This window comes from Lissotriton helveticus, chromosome 6 (genome assembly GCF_964261635.1).
Source record: "Lissotriton helveticus chromosome 6, aLisHel1.1, whole genome shotgun sequence".
NCBI classification, from domain to species: domain Eukaryota; kingdom Metazoa; phylum Chordata; class Amphibia; order Caudata; family Salamandridae; genus Lissotriton; species Lissotriton helveticus.
In genome coordinates, this window is record NC_136067.1 from 313,487,099 (window position 1) to 313,509,182 (window position 22,084).

The 22,084-nt window shown below is 45.1% G+C and overlaps 1 protein-coding gene across 1 annotated transcript in view; it reads left to right on the top strand.

Annotated features, from left to right (window-relative positions):
• Window positions 1–22,084, top strand: part of LOC144762531 (uncharacterized) — a 168,360-nt gene that overhangs the window by 36,907 nt on the left and 109,369 nt on the right. The window contains exon 5 of the mRNA XM_078647755.1: window positions 3–149. Coding sequence (XP_078503881.1) covers window positions 3–149 — 147 coding nt within the window. The remainder of the gene's footprint in view (window positions 1–2; window positions 150–22,084) is intronic.

Sequence of the window (22,084 nt, forward strand, 5' to 3'; positions counted from 1 at the left end):
AGGATGACGCAAGCTTTTCTATGAATGTGACAATTGATATTTCTTCGACTCCGGATATGGTGTCTGCAGTTACCTATGTAAAGAAGTTAATGTGCCCTGCCTACCTGTGGAGTGCCAGAGAAATTATTTGTGAAACAAACTATATGGAAGTAAGTGCAGAATGAGTTTATAATCACGGGTGCGGGGCCATATGGTCAAAACTGACAAAGTAATAGCCTAATTCTGTGTGTAGGGGCACGTTCCCTACAGGTATGACCTGGGTAAGGGTGCACATGAAGTCTTGAGGACAGCAGCAGGTGCCTTGATCTGAGCATTAGGCAAGCCACGTGTTTGGGTGTCTGGGAGGAAATAATCTTCAAGAAGGAAGAGGTAAGAGCCACTATGGTTCTCCAAAGTCGGCCCTGGAGGGCTGGATCCATGCCAGATTTTTAGCATACCCCATTAAGATAAATTCAGTTATTTAAAAAATCAAGCTTGGGTCCGGCCATCCAGCATTAACTTTCGAGAACCCTGCTCTACAGCCAAGGCCATATGGCATTGTGGTAACTGTTGTGTGACAGGAAACCAAGGTATGGCCATGGGACAGTCTGGTGGAGTGCTAGCTACTGGCAAGCGTGTCAATCCCATTATCTGTGTCTTTTGGAAGTTAAACAAAAAAAAAACTTGCCAGATTGGAAGTCGTTTGTTGTAGTTGTCTACTTACCCACCTAATCCCCATGTAATAGGATTCTGAAGGTGCATTAGGGGAGTCATGTGGGAAGCCAGACCCAGGCAAGGTGGCATGGGAGCCACTGGAAGGGGCAGGCAATATCTAAGCATTGAGATTCCAGTAACCAGGAGACCACAGGAGCAGCAATAGAGGTTTATTGCAGGAAACAGAAGGAGTCACCTCAACACAAGCTGGCCAGGCACAAACTGTCACCAGCTAGAACACTAGAAGGAGACAGAGCCATATACATTCTGGAATGGATGACACAGGTAAGAATTGTGGTGGAGTAAAGGAAATAGAAGAAGGATAAATATACAACACATCTCCTCTCGTAGAATAGAAATAAAAGGAATAAAAGGAAACTTAACACAAAAGAGTAGACATGTCATTGAAAGGAAACTTAGCACATGGCTAAAGAACAATTCCTGAAATAAAGACAAAAGACATCATAGAATGATAAGCGTTCGAACACAAATAATTATAAGCAAAGAGAACATCATATAATTAATACACAAGTAATTATAAGCGGTGAAAACATCAAAATTAATAAGCATTGAAAGGGACACACGTCACCCCTCTAAAAGAACTAATCACAACAGAAATCATTCAAATGAGCAGGAGGTCTACGGCTCCTTTGAGTTCTGATGGCAGGTAAAGAAGGACTTGAAGAAGTAATGGGGTTAGAATCAGTAAAGGAGTTGGGAACGAGATCAGTAATGGAATTGGGAAGAGACACAGCGTGATCAGTAGCATCCCCTCCACCGTCACCCCTAGCCACAGGAACAGGAACCACAGGACTCGGAACCGGAGAAGGAACAAACATGAAGCCTGAGGAGGGAAGATCTTGGACAGGAGAAGGGACAGGAACAGAACTAGGACCAACTACAGAGCTAACGCTACCTTTCTGATAGAGGGCAACCCTCCTTAAGTTCCACTTCTCCCCATTGGAGAGGACAACATAGTGGGGATAGACCATCTTAACCAGAAAAGGACCACGGAACTTGGACAACCCGCCAGAAACACGACCTGACTTTACCTTGACAAGGTCACCTCTCGCAATTTTACCAACTACAACCTTGGTGGAGGTCCCATCACCTTCACGAGGTTTGTGAGAGGAGACCCTAGGAAGCAGACCTACAGAACTACAACTAGAAGCGCCCTTACCGGAAGGAAACATAGAGTCCTTACGAGAAAGCTTGGGGACCACTCTGGAACCATCACCTAAAAGAGACTGACAAAGCAAATTTTTGAGCCAAGAGGGAATGAGTTTGGTGCTGGGAACTCTACCCCTCATCATCTCAAAAGGGGATTTGGAGTGGGAACCATGAAGAGTGGTACAATATGCATAAACCATTTCACTAACAAGGGAAGAGACAGAAGAACCACTGGAGAGGGCCATTTGAACGGTGCCTTTCACCAATCTATTAAGGCGTTCACAGATACCATTACCCTGAGGGTTGTAGAGAGAGGTCCTATGGTGGGAAATACCGCAATCAGACAAAAAGGCTTGCATCTCATGCGAAACCAACTGTGTGCCATTGTCAGTTATAAGAACACTAGGGAAACCTTCTCTAAAAAATAAAGACTTAAGGTGATTAATGGTAGTAGCCGTAGTGATGTCCTTGAGAAACTCCACAGACAACCACTTAGAATGGCAGTCGACAATGACAACAGCAAACCTCTGAGAAATAGGCAGTTCTGCAATGGGACCTATGAAATCTAAGCAGATGGAGTGCCACGGAATTTCCGGGAACTGCAACGCACCCATTTCAGAACCCACTGAAACCTTAAGTCTCTTCTCACCCACCTTGCAGATAGGACAATCCTCGACCCATGAGGAGACCATGGAGTCCACACCGGGCCACCAGAAGTTGAGCTTGAGACGCTGTTGCGTCAGGGTTTGGCCAAGATGACCCTCATGTGCTAAGGAGATGAGCTTCGGTCTCAAATCAGCAGGAGGTACAAATTTGTCACCACGCAATATCACATTGTCATTGCAAACAGACAAATCATCTATGATTTTGAGAAAAGGACGGACAGAGACATGGAGACAGCTCTCTCTGCGTGAACCTAATTTGATGAGCTGGATGACTTCCTGTAACACAGTATCTCTAGACATGGCATCAACCCACTCAGAGCGAGAAAAGGAGCTCTCAGAAAGAAAAAGCACATCGTCGATCCAAGCAACATTCGCATCACATCCCTCCAGACTGAAGCCAACATCAGAACCAGACGGAACAGCCAACCTAGACAGACAGTCGGCCTGGAAGTTCCTCCACCCAGAGATGTGTGAAATGTCAAAGTGGTATTCCTGGAGTTTAGAGGCTAACCTTGCCAACCTCGGAGAACCAAATGCTCCACCCCCAGGAGAAAGAATGCGGATGAGGGGTTTATGGTCAGTCTTAAGGTTGAAGCGGGTGCCCCACAGATATGGTCGAAAATGATGAGCACCCCACGCAGCAGCCAAAGCCTCTTTCTCGATAACAGAATAGTTCTGTTCACATTTCGAAAGGGTACGCGAGGCAAAGGCAACTGGTCTGTCACCATCCTTGTGGGACTGAAGCAAAACTGCACCGAGGCCACAGGCACTGGCATCTACCAACAAAGTGGAGGGCTTGGCAGTATCAAAGGGTGCCAGAACCTTAGCACTGCAGATAGCCTCCTTAATTTCATTAAAACAAGTTTCCATTTCAGGACCCCATGAAAATTTGCAACCCTTCTTCAATAAGGTTCTCAGAGGCAAGGTCTTCTCTGAGAATTTCTCCACAAATTTGGAGTAGTATTCGATCAAGCCCATGAATGACCGCAACTGGTCCTTGTCAGACGGGCAAGGGGCTAAGCGTATTGCATCAAGAAGGTTCTTCTTGGGTCTGACGCCATCGACTGAAATCTCATGTCCCAAGTACTCAATGTTCTCTACAAGAAAAGAGCACTTCTCCCTACGTAGTGTAAGGCCAGTGTCCCAGATTCTGTGTAGGACATTCCTGAGAACAAGGTTGTGGTCAGTCACAGACTCTCCAAAGACCAAGATGTCATCTTGAAAGAATACCACATTTTTGAGCCCCTTAAAGATTTCGCTGACTAATCTTTGAAAGACACTCGCCGCCGAAATCAGCCCAAAGGGAAGACGAGTAAATTGAAAGATACCCTCTGGGGTGATGAAGGCGGTAAGATGTTTCGAGGACTCATGGAGCTTAACCTGATGGTAGGCGCTCTTCAGGTCGAGCTTTGAGAAATATCTCGCCCCCTGAAGAGTGGAAACCATCTCCGTGATGTTGGGTAATGGGAAGGTGTCCGCAACGACACACTTGTTTAGGGACCTGAGGTCCACACAAAATCTCAATTTTCCGTCTGATTTTTTAGAAATCACGACGGGCGAAATCCATGCTGAAGCTTCTGTAGGCTCAATTACACCAGACTGAAGCATCTCTTCAATTAAAAGTTTTACCTCACTCTGGATTGATATAGGAATCCTCCTTACCCGATGCTGCACTGGCAGACTACCCTTCTTTAACTTAATGAGATGGGCATACCCCCGAAGTTCACCCAACTCCTCCTTGAACACAGACCCAAATTCAGACAAGATGAATTCAATAGAGTCATCGTCAACAACCATAATTTGGTTCTTTGCTCTAGGATTGATGACGATGTAGAGGTCATATTGATGTACCCACCCTAGAATAGGCGGGCCATCAATGGAAACATAAACTTTCCCAAAAACAGACCTTTTCTCAAAAGCAATCTCAGATTCAAAGAAACCCAGGATTTCAATTTTCTGGCCATTGAAACCCTTAGGTGAGATATCACTACGCTGTAATTTCACCCCTTCCCAAAAGGCATTGAAAGTAGACTTGGGTATAATGGTATGTCGAGAACCCGTGTCAACCATCAACAACACCTCGTGGGAGTCAATCTTGAAGATGGCTTTGGGTCTGGTTTGTCTCGGATCATCACAGATGACATCAACATCGTCAATGACCAAAAGCCTGTCAGGTTCAACTCCAGAATCATCAGCGTAGTAGTCATCAACAGTATTCACCCTCTGTCTAATTTTGCTCTTGCACATCTTGGAAAAATGTCCGACTTTCCCACACTTCAAACACTCTTTGTTTGATGCAAAGCAAAACCTGGCGTCGGAAGAGTGACTGCTACTGCCACACCTGTTGCAGACTTTGCTTACTGAAGTTTTCTTGACAGTGGGTCTGGGTCTATTTTTTACTACCGCAACACTGTCTCCAGAACAATGTTCACACCCCACAACGTTACCTTTGTCGGTAACCACAGAAACTTCTTGGTGAGGAGTTGACTTGTGCGAATCAAGGACCTTCATGCACTTACTAGACTCTTCAATTACTTTGGCCAGATCAATTGCGTCTTTCAAGGTAGGATTTTTGGCTGCCCATAGCCTCTCTTGGATTTTCTTACTTGAGCACTGGACGACTAATTGATCTCTTATGAGCTCGTCATTCATAGAACCGAACTTACACTTTATAGAAAGCTCTCTGAGTCTGGCCACAAAATCATCTATGGTTTCTGACTCTTTTTGGCTTTGTGTATAGAACTTATATCGGTTCATGATCAGATTCTCTTCCTTTGCAAATCTGATCTCCAAGCGATCAACCGCTTCCTTAAACTCATCAATGTCATGTCCGCCAGCTCTAAGTGTGATAGGTAGGAATCTAAAGACCCTCTGCCCTTCTTTGCCCAAAGTGCTCAAAAGGATAGCTTTTTTCCTTTTGGGTGAAAATTCCTGTCCATCTAGTGCTTCTAGGTAATTGTCAAACATGATATACCAGTCCTCCCAAGGTATTTCAGGTACACCAGGTTCAGGTAGGAACTGGGGAGGCGAATTTACCACAAATTGTTGTGCCATGTTCACTGATTGTAGAGTGAAAACAAAATAACCACAAGTTTTGCACAACAAAAACTAAGAGATTGTAGTAACAGTTCTTACCATTCATAAGGTGTCCAAACAATATTGAAGTACTGCGACAGAGTTAGGCAGAAGTTTTAGGGTAAACGAGTAAATTCCTTTCCAATATCACCAAAAACGGCTGGAAGACAAAGTGAGGTTTGCAATGTAAACACTAGACGACAAAATGGCTGTTGCTGAAAACGAGGTTTGGATTTCGGTTGAAATGAGGCTTGGAGGACAAAGGCCTGAAGGAAAGATGGCCGCTGGCGAAAACGAGGCTTGAATCTGTTTGGGAACGAGGCTTGGAACTCACAGGGAGCGTCTCTCACCAAGGAAACTCGTTGTTCTCGCTTCGGCTGACTCGCGCACAGCTTCTCTGACGACAGCTGGTTTCCAGGGTAACAGGAAGTGGTGTCTCGAGCGTTGCTCGCGCATGCGCTGTACTCACTGCGCAACGACTGACGAGTCTGATGCGTCTCCACGGCAACCGAAGACGGTGTCTCGAGCGTGGCTCACACACGCGCTGCGCTTGTTCAGCAATGGCTCACCAACTCCGTTGTTTGGGTGACGTCAGCGCTGGTAGAGCTCGAGCTCCGCTCCGCTTTCTAGTCTTAAATTAATGGTAGGATTACCAAATTAATTGTAGGATTGCCACAGATGGACGCCTGCACTGGAAACAGAAGAGGAGAACCTTGGCAAGATCTGCACGCCGTAGATTCGTTTCTTGTTGAGGAAAACTCCTGCTTTCCGCTGAAAATCTTGAAAAGTATCAAGATGAGGTCTTCAATGGTACTGGCCAGCAGGTAACGTCGCCAAAATTGTAGTAAGTAACCAGGAGACCACAGGAGCAGCAATAGAGGTTTATTGCAGGAAACAGAAGGAGTCACCTCAACACAAGCTGGCCAGGCACAAACTGTCACCAGCTAGAACACTAGAAGGAGACAGAGCCATATACATTCTGGAATGGATGACACAGGTAAGAATTGTGGTGGAGTAAAGGAAATAGAAGAAGGATAAATATACAACAAGATTCCAAGTAGTGTTGGTGGCCACAGTAACAACATTGGCACACTAGGGAAGTGGCACCCCTGGCCTTCTACCCTTATCAAAGAGCCATAGGCAAGGCTGGTCTGGTCCAGGAGATGGAAACATCCACGCCAAGAAAGAGCATACAAGACACTCCTCCATATTCCTTCATACCCTTGGGCCCTGCCTATGAGCACCCACTCAGAAGTTAAAAATCTAGCATGGTCAGCTGTGGCCATCATATAAGAGAAACATGCAATATATTGGCTGACTTTGCAAGCAAGCCATTGCAACTGCACGATTTTGCATACTGTGATAAATCAAGGCAGCAGCCTGAAACCTAAGAACTGCAAGTTTTCCTTCAGAACTGAAGCTTTTGAATACATCTCTGCCTGGTAAAATATGTATGCTGACTTTTAAATCTCTAATGTTCCTTGGCAGCATGGGTGATCATGTGGATGGGAGTCTGGTGCTGCCAGCAGTATTTCATTCTGAAAGACTTGACTGCGTTGCAGTGTGAAAATACCAAGAGATCACATCCTAGTGTTGGTAAATCCTGCCAAAAGCAAAAAACGAACAATGGACAGAATGCTGAACAATGCACATTCACCCCCAGTCGCCAGATCTGGGTTTATTCCATAGTAGTTTTGCTCACTTGGGTACCCCAGTTCAGACCCAGCCATATGCAAATCAGTCGTTCCCTGATCCTCATGGGAACAGTCCAGCCAAGCCAGATCCTCCCTGGACTGCAAACAAACATCCTGGGACTGGGGTATCATGCTCATCAGCCAGGCTAGCTTGAATCCAATGTCGGTGACCCTGAGACCAGTCCCAGGATGCTGGTTTCTGGTCCTGGTCCCAGGATGCTGGTTTCTGGTCCCGGGAGGACCTGGCATGGTAGTTCGGGCTGGACTGTTCCCATAGGGAGCAGGGTCAAGACTGATTTGCATATGGTTGTATTTAAGCTGGAATGGCATGGGGAGAAAACAAACAATGGATTTAGGCCCAGACCTCTGTACTGGGATGAATGTTTGACATTGTTCAGCATTCTGTCCAATTGTTGCATTTGCATCCGTAAATCTCCTGCCAACCACAACAGTTCATGTCTGAAGGACAAAATAGTCAGTTACTTTACTTTGCCAGGTGGTGGGTATGTCTACTGCGGTGTTTGCAACCTAATGTGTGTTGGCTGAGGTTTAACACCAGTGGATGCAGCAAGAGCTTGATTGGTTTTCACTGCATAACAAATATCACAATATTACCCATATGGTCTTGTGTGCACATAATTCCTAGTGTATCCCCTCTAACATAAAACACTTTGCTATTAAGTGTCTTTAACACCTAACCTGTCGCATACTATAATTTCCCTTTAGTTATGATGGCATATATGTAATGTTTTGCTTTTTGCAGCCCAGGCTACCTTGCCCCTCTCACCAAGGAATACGCAGACTTCTTGCTGCTAATGACTAGTGTTAAGGCTTTGTAGGAAAGTAGCACAAACCAATTCCATAGTGGTGCTTTTATTTTTTATGTTTTATTTTTGCTGTAGTCGCACATTTTGTACTAGATTGGTTTATCGTAGACATTAGTCCAGCAACTTTTTTTTATACTGACTCGGAAAAAATGTTGAGGGGAACTGCCTAACTCTGACATGACTTATTGCTGTTCCAGTATGTGTCCATGTTAAGGTAAGGTTACAGTATGGTATATGGGGCATCTGTCCATTTTTTTCTCCGGTCTTCACAATAGCTGTGTGTTGGACTTGGCCCTTTTTGCAGGGTCATCCCTGAACTTTTTGCCTTACTCCTGTATTTCGTCTGGCCTGTTTTTGTTGGTTTTATGACTCTAGCACTGATCAGCAGTGGTAAAGTGCCCAAAATTCATATGCTCTCCCTATTGTATATTGATATATGGTTTAGTGATTCCATGATTGCCTGGTTTGGTTTACAGACGCTAGTACAGTGCACCAGGAGTGCCCAGGGCTTGTAAACCAAATGCTGCTGGTGGGCTTTCAGCACTGGCTGTGCCACCCACAGAAGCAGCCTGTAAAAGTGTGTCTAAGGCTTGCCATTGCAGAGCCTGTGTGCAGTCTGGTACAGCCATGTTGACTGAGCATGTGCGCCCACTTGCCAATCCCTTATCCTTCCCTTTTCTTAATATCTGACACCCCTATGGTAGGCCGAAGGGCAGGGTGCATTGTAGGTATAAGGTAGGACATGCCCTGGTGTGTGTGGCATGTCCTAATAGTGAATTACAGCCATTTCCGGTTTTCACTATTGCAAGGCTACCTATTCCCCATAGGCCAAAATGGGCAGTTAGATTATTACATTTTATAATCCTAACTGACTCTTAACATGATTGAAATTCGAGTTTAGTATGCCTGAACTCAGAATGATAAAATACATCTTTTAGTGAAGTTGTTTTAACATTGTTTGAAAATACCACTTTTAGAAAGTAGGTATTGTTGGAAATGGGGGTCTCTGGTTGGCGCAGTGCAGCACTGGCGACAAGCAGGGACCCTCTCTCCCAAGTCAGGGCAAAGGATTACCTTCAAGAACAACCCCTGCTTACCCTCTAGGTAGTGTGGCGCAAGCAGTCTAGGCTAATCTCTGGGGCACATATGGTTAAACATTTGCAGTATCACACCATCACCACCAACCCACCACACAATGACACCAAACTGTATTGTAGTAAAAAAATATATCTTTATATAATTTTTTTCACGCAGGCTTGTAAATACAGTCTTGGTTATTCAATCGCGGTTCCAGTTACTTGTAAATGCAAGGTTCCAGTTACTTTCAATAGACCATATATACTCTTCCAGCAGTGCCTTGTAAATGCAGTCGTTTTACTTTCAAGGAATGGTTCCCGTTACTTTGGGGATGCCAGTTCTTTTTATGCAATGTTCGTTTTGCAAAGGGTTAAATATCTTCACAACCCCTTCTCTGACGTCAGGTACTGTTTTTAGGCGCCTGGTACAGTGATTTCCCAAGTTGGGGCCTCTTAGAACGCTCCAGTGCACTCCGTACGATTATTAGCCCCGGCCCTACCAAGTCTCACGCATCTCGCGTGAGACGCGTACTCTTCCTGCAATGCTAACAGTGGTACGAGCCGTACCAAGCTTGTGCGGCTCGTACTGCGGGGAGATTCAGCGTACTGGGCCTCAAGCCCTGTTCTCAGCGCACAGTCTATGGGGCAGCGAACCAAGGTACCTGGACTTCCTGATGGGGGTTCGAGTCGTACATCCAGCGCACAGTCTATGGTGCACAGTTCTCCTTGATACATGGGGAGAGCCCCACTACGCCTCACGCTTCTGGCGGTGCGGGACGTTCTCAGGAAGGGAACAGTTCACTTCAGCAGCCGGTGTACGTCGCGCACAGTCCGGGCCTCGAAGCGCAGCGCACCAGGCTCTCTACTTTCAAGGGGGCAATGCGAGGTGTACTCCATGACGTACACGTCCTGAAGCAAGGCGCACAGTTCTTGATTACTTCTAGAGGCACACAGGCTATTTATGGCAATGCGCTGGGTACGGACCTCACCATGCGAGGCGTACAGTTGTCAGTACCTTGAGTCAGTTGTCTGGTTGAGGATCTTGAAGCGGACGGCTGGAAGGGGAGCTGTCCCACGTCGCGTTGCTTCCCTGGAGGGCGAGGCGAGCTGCGGCTCGAGGCGGAGCAGGTCACGGGTCACCCGGGGCAGCGGTGCTTAGTGGGGTCACAGGTCCTTCCCTCTGTGTTCGCTTCAGTCCTGACAGCGGCGGCTGAGGGTGGCGGCAGTGGCAGTACGGTCCCCAAGTGCGGGACGTACCCAGCCAAAGTGCCGGTCGCAGCTGTGCCCTTCACAGCAGGGGCTGTTTCTGGCAAGACGCCGATCGGGGGGAGAGGACAAAGGGCGGCAGTCCGTCTTTGCGGGGGAATCTACGGCACTGAGCCCAGTAGACTTCGATGCTTGGACCGGACGGGTCCTCCGTTACTTTGTTCTCGTGGGGCCAAATGCAGACGCAGTCGCGGTGCTCGGGCCAGCGGCGGGCTGGGCCTCACGTTGTTATGGCGACTTGTTTAGCCCACGGTCACGGTGTGCAGGGGACGTAGATGGCTCTCGTCCTCCTCGATCAGCGCTGCAGCGATAAGCAGCACACACAGCAGATGCCTTGGTCAGGGAGGGTTAGCGCCCACTGTTCCTGGGGCGCTGGTCAGGGGGCAAGTTCCACAGCAAGCCCTTGGAGATCTTTAGTAGACGTTTGGCACAAAGTTCAATAAAAGCAAAAGTCTCTTGTAGTCTTTTCTCTCCTCTCCTTCTGCAGCAAGGCACCAGACACAGGCCAGAGACAGCACTCCTCCTTGTAGTCTTCTTCCAGGTCCTTCTCTTCGGGCAGAGTTTCTTCTGTAGCGCAAACAGGATCTAATTTACAAGGAGCAGGGCTCCTACTTTTATACCCAGTTTCTTTTGTTCTCACAGGCCAGGGGGGCCTTTGCATAACTGCTCTCAGTCCCTGAGCACTTGTGGTGGGTACTTCTGCTTCTACATTCAGTGTGAGGGCAGGCACATCAGCCGCTCCCCAGGAGGGCGGAGCCAGCATTGTGTGGACAGGGGCAGCCAGGAACACTTTGTTGACAAGCTTCGGTCCTTCCTGGGCCAGGTGCAGGCTGAGTCATCAGTCGCTCCCCAGGGGGGCGGAGCCAGCATTGTGGAGGCAGAGCACAGCCTGATGCATCATTCAGGGAAACTCCCACCTCCCACTAAGTTGTCATCCTGCTATTCACCACCTGTAACCTCCCAGCCCTGTCACTCACACAACTCAGACAGTCAGATACACACAAAAGCAGAGGCGGGCTGAAATGGTTAGACAAGCAAATGCTAGCTTTATAAAAGTAGCATTTGCAAACACAGGATATTAAAATAAACTTTACTAAAAGAAGTATTTTATTATTCTGAGTTCAGGCATACTAAACATTAATTTCTACCATGTTCCCTGAGCCTGCTGGGATTATAGAGTGTAATAATTCCAGCAGCCCATCTGGCCTAAAGGGAACTGGTAGCCTTACAATAGTGAAAAACGAATTTGGCAGTAATTCACTATTAGGACATGTCACACACATCAGAGCATGTCCTACCTTACTCTTACAATGCACCCTGCCCTCAGGCCTACCATAGGGGTGACTAATATGAAGTTAAGGGAAGGTTTAGGGGCTGGCAAGTGTGTGCACTTGCCCAGCCAGCATGACAGTACCAGACTGCATGCAGGTTCTGCAATGGCAGACCCTAGACACATTTTAAGGCTGCTTCTGTGGGTGGCGCAACCAGCGCTGCAGGCCCACTAGCAGTGTTGGCATTCACAAGCCCTGGCACTCCTGGTGCACTTTACTGGGGACTGACAGTAAATCCAATGAACCAATCAGGTATATCAATCACATATACATTTGGCACAGGGAGAGCATATGCACTTTGGCACTGGTCAGCAGTGGCAAAGTGCCCAGAGTCATTAAACCAACAAAAACAGGTCAGAGAGTATTGGAGAAAAGCAAAAAGTTTAGGGATGACCCTGCCAAGAGGGCCAGGTCCAACAGGTATTTTCTTGTCCAACTATCCAAGCCTGCCTCTGCTAGGTTGTGTATTCCTTGTCTGGAATTTGAGTGACAAGGGCTGGGGAGTTCCAGGAGACCAGATGAGTCGGCCCAGTGGTGAATAGAGAGATCTGCATCTAGATGGGAGGGAGGAGTTGCACCTGAGACTTGAATAGGGCTGTGCCTTCCCTTCACAATGCTGGCTCCACCTCCAGTGGTGCGTCTTTTTCTGCCCTGCACTGTGAAAGGAAGGATGGAGTCATGTAAACAGTGCTCCAGGACTGACCAGAACCGGTTTGGATTAGGCAAAGGCCCATATGCCTTCAGAGGACAAAGGATTTTGCGGTATAAATATTGGGACCCTGAGCCCAAGAATTTTGATCACTTTTGGGACAACAAGAAGAAACCTTTGCTGAGGAGTGGAACAAGAGAGACTATCCCTAAGCTGAAGTGCTGCTTGGGGGATTGGCCTACAGTGGTTCCTGGCTGCCAAAGAAAGGAACTTTGTGTACTTTAGTCAACTTGTAAAGGATATCCATGGGCTTGAGAGAAGAGCTTGCCTCCTGCTGAAGTCTCAAGGACAACCGACTTCAACCACCAGCTCCCCAAGAGTTCTTTGGAAATCCCTGCTGCTGTTTTGGGCCTTCTGAGGGACTGTCGCAAGGAGCAGGAAGTGTCTTGCAATGAAGAAGCGTGTCGCCGCCGCTGCCGCCACCGCATCGTGGATGTCGCCGCTGTAGCTGTCTCATTGCACCGCATCAAGAGAAGCATCTCACAACGAAGATGTGCGTCACAGCCGCTGCCGTCTCATTGTGGATATCGCCGCTGTTGCATAGCACCGCCTCAAGAGAAGCGTCTCGCATCCACTGAGAAGCTTGCCGCCATCTGAGCCACTGTTCTCTCTCATCACGGAACAAGGGTGTCTCCGCTGCAGCTGTCTCATCGAGCGGAAGCGACTCGCAGCGTCGGAAGTGTAGTGGCCAAAGTCGCTCTTGTCGCATCACGAAACAAGGGTTTTGCTGCTGCAGCTGACGCGTCGAGACTTCTTGCAACATCGGAAAATCGTGTCGCATCAAGAAGAAAACAACGTCTTTATTTCTTTGCACCAATATGTCATCACATCGTGGCGTTGCTCGTCGCATCGCCCTGGAAGCGCCGTAAGGAATAAACGCAGCACTTTCGTTGCCCTGCGTGTGGCATTTTAAGGTACATTGACTCCGTGTCGCATTTTAAGATCTAAAGAGAACTAAGCTAATTCTACCATTTTAAGTACAGTATTGTGGATTTTTGTCGTTTGTGGTCTTGTGTTAAATCTATATAAATACTTATTTTTAATATAACTGTGTGGTGTCCTTCTGTAGTGTTGTCACTGGATTACTGTATGTGTTCACAAATGCTTTACACACTGCCTCTGAGATGAGCCGGTCTGCTCGTGCCAAGCTACCAAGGTGGTGAGCAGGGGTTATTTTAGGAGTGTAACCCCTTACCCTGACTAGAGGCAAGGGTCATTATTTGTCACAAGTACCTACCTGTGCCAACTAGAGACCCCTAAATCTAAAACTATCCCTTTAGTTGCAGGAATCCAAGAGAAATCTGAATGTCATGCACTTCACAATACCACTAAAACTGATGTGGAACTTTAGTTTTTTGATCTCCGACCTGCCAAAGGTGTCATGACGTGTCTCAAGGACCCCATCTTATAACGTGCTGGTAGGGGTTTGTAAATAAAGCTTTGGAATTACCAATAAACCGCTGGCATTTTAGTGCCTGGTCTAGGTTTCTTCCTTGAAGGCCTTATTTTGCTGACCACTCAGCATTCAACCTGCACCTCATTGATTCCCAATACGTCTAAATGGATTCTCATTCAGAGGATACGTTGCCTGGCAGTTCAAGCTGGACTGTTCCATTCTAAGCAGAATCAAAACTTATTTGATAGTGTCCCCATCTGTAGTCGCCAATCAAGCAAACAAAATAGACTGAAATTCAGTCAATAGAAAGTACTGTGATCCGGTTCCCACTAAAAAAAAGTAAGACTGCATATTGGCCAACGGGACGTTAGAATGCATGGACTAAGTCCATCTACACTATCCGAGATTGTTGGCTCAACGCTCCTCTAGCTCCGTGCCTCACTAAAACCCCTAACACTCCTGGGTTTATAGGTGATTTTGGCAACCTCAAACACGAAACTCTAAAGGATAAATGGAGTTTTCAATACATTTATTGAAAGTCGTAATCTTGCATAGTGAATGAGCTGCGATTTAAGCAGATAAAGCAAAATAACCAGCATTATGAATATGGTGAAGAGTATAAATAGTCCACCCATGGCAGTCTGATTTCTGTATATCCCTACCTATCGCTATCTCTACTCTGAGAGCATAGTGAGTGTACCTCGGCCCAATCTTAGGTTAGCTTGAGACCCCACACTTGGATGTATTGGTTTGGCGTTGGATTGGCAAACCCTCTCTGCTGGATCAAGATGGAAGATCAGTATTAGCGGAGCTGCACATCAAACACTACATTAGTTCCCGGACCATCGTCGCTGGAGTCCCTCCCGCCCCTTGACAAAGGGACAGGGCTTTGTTCATATAATAAAACCACTGTGTTAGACACAGCTCTGATGTAATGATGTGTCCAGATGTTAGAAGCTGTATGAGTGGGCAACCAAAGAACCAGGATACCTTGTTCTATGTTCCTAGCCTCAGCTCTGATGTAATGTGTCCAGATGTTAGAAGCTGTATGAGTGGGCAACCAAAGTACCAGGATACCTTGTTCTATGTTCCTAGCCTTGAACGAACGCTACAGATTATTTTGCAGGAAAGGCTTATTAAAAACAAGCCGAATTCCAAGCGTTTCTTAGAAGCATAACTTGCAAATAAAATGTGTAAAATATAACCATGCTAAAATGAAGCCTGCTAAAAAGTGTAAAATATGAAACTAAAATGGAGAACCGAAGTGGGCCCTAGAGGGCTCCACCACACGCACCCCTTGGCTGTGAAACTCAGCTTCTACATAAACTACACTAAAACTACAATAAAAAAGTCACATTCACAAACCAAGCTAACCAAAATCATTAAAAGTATGCCAAATAAAAAAACTATATAGGAATAAACATTAAACCAATTAACAAACCAGGTCCGAATTAAAAATAGGATACGTTTCCTAAGATGTTTTCAGTGCTTCCAGTGTCAAAGGAATCTAAGAAGGATTATGTATCCTCAGACAATATTTACACAATGGCCATGCGGATACGTTGCAAAGAACAAATGTGGTCACATCCTCAACCAATGCTGGAGGTGTTATCCTGTAGCTCATCACAAGAGCTGAGAACCATAAACTCGGGACCAAAACCTCCATATCCCAGAAGAATTGCTCATAGAAGGCATCTTGGAGGAATGGCATGTTTATGGTACTGCCCCGAAAATGGGTCCTCATTGGATGCATCAGCAGATCCAAGTCCATAGATGTACCGATTGCATTGGAGGGCAGACATGAAAGGGCACCGACAGTGTAACACAGGCAAACCACACTGGCAGAATGGACAGGAACCAGTCATTACTCAGTTCCTGAATCACACTCCAAATAACTGTATCATGCATTCTCAACACAGCTTGAAGTGCAGTAGATCACCATTTGGTCTGGTCGAGAAACATTCATTGTGGAGCAGCAAAAATAAAACAAATACCACAAATGAGGAATAACACAAATGGTACACCTCCAGAAATACTGAAACGTAGGACAATCACTCCAAAAATTGGCTGAAACATTTAAACAAAACCAGACCCAGTCACCTTAAAGAAATGCATCACTCCTGCAGTGTTGGAAGCTTTAAATAGGCATTACACAAGTTCATCAAAATTGTGAGGCAGTGTTGTGCAAAATGATAGAATTTTGGAGGGAAACCTTTGCAACTTGTAGTTCAAAGGTTTCATGGGCAAATGTAAGTGCCACTTCTGCAGCAATTATGTTTTTAGTCTGCTCAGTTTGTCAAAGTTAACCTTCAATGTTTGATTGTAAGGCTGCAAGCTAACTCCTGTAACAATGTGCTGGGGGGAGGGGGAGGGGTAGCACAGAATTGCAACATGTGACTATCTGAGAACTGAAACCACATATGGGACACTTGCTCTCATCCCTCAGCAACTTTGATCATTCAACATCAAATAACTTCTATTCGAAAGGATAAATCGTAGAAGCTGGTACTCCTTTCAAATAACATGCCAGATTGGCCATTGAAGCATTAAACACCATTTGGTGCCACCTCTTAACAAAAGAGTAGGTGGCCGAGCGAAGAATCTCACTCATTTCCACTAAGGAGCACTTCTCATTCCCCACTGGCACATCTGTAATCAAAGGGCAAAGACCACACTTTGTGGACAAAACTCTACCTTAAAAATCTAATACCTACCTATTGGAAAATGTTTCATGCAAGATGTAAATTGAAACGTTGAAATTGGGAGTAAAATCACGCCATGTATTAACCATACTGCTGACTTTGTCTTTGCCACTGTGAAAGGCAGATGTTGTAATGTATTGCTGTTTAACATTGTATCTTTCTTAGCCATTAATTGTTGCCTACAAGGCAAAAATAGCTTGGATTTTACGTATTTCTAGGGCATGTAGAATAATTTAAAAACCTGTAGTGTCCAGCTGAACTGCATAACTGACCTAAGCTGACTCTGCACATGGTATAAAGACATGTCATTTTGTACACTGTCAATTGCAGACGATCCGATGTTCAAATTGTAAATAAGGGTTGACAACGTATTAATGCTTTTATCAACAGCAAGTGCTTTTTCAAATTAGCTTGATCAATTTGCCCTAAACGCACAGCCACTTCCATTTGTGATACTTTCCATATTTCATTATAGGTAGCATAAAGAAATCTTTTAGAACTTTGAGACCTAGGATCTTATGAGAACTCTTGCAAATCCATGACATTTGAAAAGACAGCTGTTCCTTATCTGCCGATAGTGGAATGTTGCAACCATTGCTGGCACAATTTACCTAGAGATTAGGTAGTAATGACCCTTGAGCGAGACTGAATGTGGTGAGGGCCTGTTCTGCTAGTTTTAAAACCATGTAGAGTGCAAAAAATGTGCTCAACACCGGTTTGTGTCCACTGGCTACAATAACCACCCGTCAGGAACTGAAAGTGTTGAATTGTATGCATCTTACTAGTGAAGTGTTCCTCCGTGTAATTTAGTAAGTATGCCAATTATTAAAGAGGGCAGTTGATTAATGGCTAAGTTTAATTTCTTCTTTTGTATTGGCAAGACCCAAGCGAGTGGTCTACTGCACGGTCTTATTTAAGAAAATGTATTTTGGAATCAAACGGGCTCTAACCAAAGTTTCTGTTTCCTGTACTTGCCAACTTTTGTTGCCCAAACTGATTTGAATTTAATAGTCTTTCCAATAGTCATAGCCTTTTAGGTCCATCTGGGAAATAAAGTAATCCGACTCAGTTTAGTTTGGGTGAGCATATATTTGCCAGTTGAAGGGTCAAGTTGAAGAATGGTCACTGGATCTAAAGGATCATGCCCAGAAAATATGCAAATGTCAATGTATTTTCTGGAACTACCCATGGGGCGGGGGGGGGGGGGGGTTGGGCAATGTTCCCATTTGTGAATTTGTAAACTGTACATGGAACACTAGCTCTGTGTAAATACTGATGTGCATAGTGACAGCAAAATTTTCTCCATAATTGGAGTTCAGGTACAAATCTTCAATTTCAAATGCAGTATAATATTCCAGATCAGAGATGTTTACATCACAATCGGAAAGAAATCCATGAATATTATCACCCATTGCAACAACCATAAACTTGTAAGGAATCTGCAGTGTCTCTGTAGGACTAGTATATCATATGGGACCTTGTCCCAAACAATTCCATCAAGCACAGGAAAAGCAGAAATGTTCACAAGGGACCGGTCTCTTAGCACTTTGTGTGAAAACAGATGAGGTTTCAGCACCTTGACTACCAGTTCTACAGGAGTGTTCTGGGAGACCATGTCATTTTATTAGCAAAAAGACCATCACAAATCCAATCCAAAGAATCCGGAGTAGTGAGATGGCTAACCAAATATAATGCCATGGAGGTTATCAGATAAATATTTCAACAAAAGAAGGAAATTCACATACATTTAAGTTTGAGATTAGATGTAAGTGAAGTCTTCCACATCGACAAAATGACCCGAAGCAGTCTGTTGTAAAACAGGAGCTGTGACAGGCAGAAAAAAACTGTTGGATGCCCCAAAGGTCGCTCATCATAAACCACTGTAAGAAGTAGCAGAAGCATGCTGTATACTTTCATCCGATGTATGGGTTGTAGTTGCAACTGGAATCCTCAACATTATCAACTTTTTCCGATTTTTATAAGCAAACCATAAGTCAAACAAACACTTTAAAAGACTCAAACATTTAACAGAATTCCGAGTTAAATAAGAAATTGTTTTTTCTATGGATCCATCAAAAGTGTTTGCTATTACCACGGCAACCCAGATTAACCATAAAAATCGCAGCTGGACCTAAGCTTAATTGCAGTCCTTAAAAAGCGAAGAGTGTGTAACAGTTGCTTGAAAGCAGTTGTAAAAAGATAAGCCGGTCTAATCTGCCTAAAGCTGGCCTTCTTAAGAATAGATATAATAGACTTTCTTACGGACCTCCTAAAAACGACAAAATATTATAGTGAATCTTATCCAGTGACGACTTTCCGACGCAGCCACAGGGTAAGAGACCATGCCCGCTATATGCACCACTGGGATGGGATAAGAGATGATGAAAGAGATCCAGATGAAAGTCAGTAGAAAGTGGTTGTGGGCACTTTTGAACCATCAGAAATAAGGCTCAGTGAATGGCACAGTCTTCAACAAGGAATACCTAAACACTGAGCTTCCTTTACTCTCTTCTTCCCTGGCCCATGTGTTCATTTTGAAGTTCTTTACCCAGTACATATCACTTCTACATATTCCCTCTGGATTCTCAAATAGATAAGCCCTTCCAATGCTGGAAAGACTTTCTCTGATATCCTTTAACCGGCAAATATGGTTAGAATAGTCAAGGGAAATACCATCCTTCTGGATTTCTTTACTTGTGTAGACTCCCTCCTTCATCCAGATTATGATCCATAATGACAATGGACGATAGGCCAGCACATCTGAGAAAAGCCATCTCATGTAAACAATGGGACACACTGGGGTTAAGTGGAGAATCCGTCTCAGAAAAGGGTTTTCAACAGATTGCAATACATAGTGTTCTATATAACCCAAAGTCTCACTTCCATAGATGACCTTCGATATACATTTAGCTTTATAAATTTGGAAAAGTGCCCCGATAGCTCTAGTTCCTAGTCTGGAGGCAAAGTTAAGAACGGCCGCAATAACCCTAGCGAAATTGCCTTTCTTTTGACTTGTCAAGGGGTGCCAATTCAGGCCTACATCCAACACCACCCCTAGGTATGAAAAGGCGTCTTCGGGACTGGTGTAGCCCACATCAAAAGTGCAGGGCTTAGCTGGACGCTGGCTCACCTCATAAATGATTTGCTGTTATTTACCTCCAATTCCTTCATAAAATGTATGCAGGAGTTTAATAAGCATTGTAGACCCCTCGGTGTCCTCACCATGAGGACTGCATCATCCGCATAGCGAGGAACTGGCAAACTTCACTTGCCCCCCTGAGGCAGTATTTTAATTTCAAAAGGGCCTGCTCAAAGTTAATCTACAAATTGAAAAGAAAAGGGGCCAGGATACACCCTTGACGGACCCCTCTCTGTATAAAAAAAAAAACTTGCAGGATACTTTGAGATCCTTTAGAATAGCATTCTACAGCTTTGGTGTCTCTATGGAAAGCCCTTAAAAACAGAACAATGTCTTTCGATGCCAATAGAGGGCATTGTCTGCCAAAGCTTGGATCTTTTGACGTGATCAAACACGGAGGACAGACCCATGAAAGCGAAGTAGATGGTGCCAGTACAGACGGCTGTATACTTATTCAAGAGCATGTATAAATTTGATCTGGAATCCACAATGGTTTATTCTCTGCATTCCCTAGCAAGGGAAAAACATTGGTGTTGCCTAAAACTTGTAGAGGAAGCTCCTGTAGGGTAGCGAGAGGTGTTGTGGAATCACACAATAGTCCTCATGGCCTATGTAGTACTGGCCACACAATGTAATTCAACTTGATCAATGGAGACAAGTCGTTTGTCTTTACAACCAGTTAGTGGTGGCAAGATCAGTTCTTGTACCTTGAATGCAGAGGCCTGGCACCAGTGCACGGTATGATGAGCTCCTTCTTTGCTGCAATCTTTTCTTCTACTAGATCCCTGAATTTCTGAATCCAACCGGAAGGTGCTAATTCCTCCTTCACTCTCAGTGGTGTTTTTTTTAGAAAGGTCATTAGAACGCTTGTCTCGGATGTGTGGTAATTCCTGTAAGACAGTGAAGTGTTCATATGTCAAAAGGTGTATCTACCACCACTGTGCCAGGACAGTCTACATCTGGATGTCAAATAAGATTTCAAATGGGGCCTGCCACCCAAAGATCTTCTAGGCAGATTATTTTTAATGCTCTCTGGATGCCATGCAAGTGATGGATCCAACTACAACCTGACCCTAATACTCTAGCTGTTAAGGATTGCTTTAAGTCACTGTATTTCCTCCCCAATATCGAATTTCCCTCCGGATGATAGGGTGAGGAAATATGCACTGCCACACCCAGGGTTCCCATTGGACGCATGTAAACCTTTGAGGCAAAAGCAGGGCCCTAGTTTGAGTGGAATGCAGCAACTGCATATGTGAAGATGTTGTTATATTTTTGTATAGCGCACAGCTGCTCCAGCTAAGGAGCAACCCTGCGCTTTTCAAACAGTACAAAGAGAGCTGCATCACCACCGCTGGGCAGGCTTTAACATAACAGTATCTAGTGATCCAGATTACAGAAAAAGAGGAGTCTTGATGGCTTTCCTAAATGTTAAGGTCATTTAATCCTCGCATCTGGAACGGTAACGTGAGACTTGCAAATCTTTAATATCCATTCAAGCACCCATGTGGCCACACCCATGAGAATCTACAGCAAGCAGAATACATTTAAATGCACCATCAGATTTTAAGGAGGCCATAAGGGTCTAGGTAAACACTTTGGAGAGGTTTGCTGGCTACTCTGAGGGGTGCCTGCTGTGGGCATGCAATGGTGGAGATTAACAACTAAGGATATACTGTTTGGTCTACTTTTACAGACCATGCCACAATAGTATTTCTGTAATAGTGAAATTGTGGCTGCCACACCAGCTTGGGCAGATGCTATTCCCACATAGGCTGCTATGATTAATTCCAGCCTGCGGTCTTGGTTTGGAATCCCCCACCCCAGGAATGTTAGCAAAAGGATTTTGGGTACTCAAGTGGTAGGAATATGTTGCTCGATATACTTTAGGTAAAAGGTGCTATTGCGCAAAGCATTGACTGCAGCCAAGAAATCTACCCATGTATGAGTAAACCCAGCTACAGTTGCAGTCTAAACTGCAGATTTAGCAGCTTCCATCTGTCAATAAATTCCTACATCCTGTATTCCAACTCGCTGATTCCTCTGTGTATCACATGAGTTTGTGGCAAACTTAAGTTGTGCCACTTTTCCCCAAAGCAATTTGTGCTTTATAGTATTGCCTTGGTCTCTGAATCCATTTAGGCGCCAGTAGTGTACGTTTTTTCAATAAAAGACTTGACAAAATAAGAATCGTACACTATCGGTGTGGAGAGTTCAAGATCCATATCTAGCGCCAGAATCTAGGTTTTTGGTTCAGCCAGTTGTGGGGTACAATCACCTAGGACAAACTTTTTCCGAGGAAGGAATTTTGCATCCAACAACCGCTGCTAGTCTAACCTTC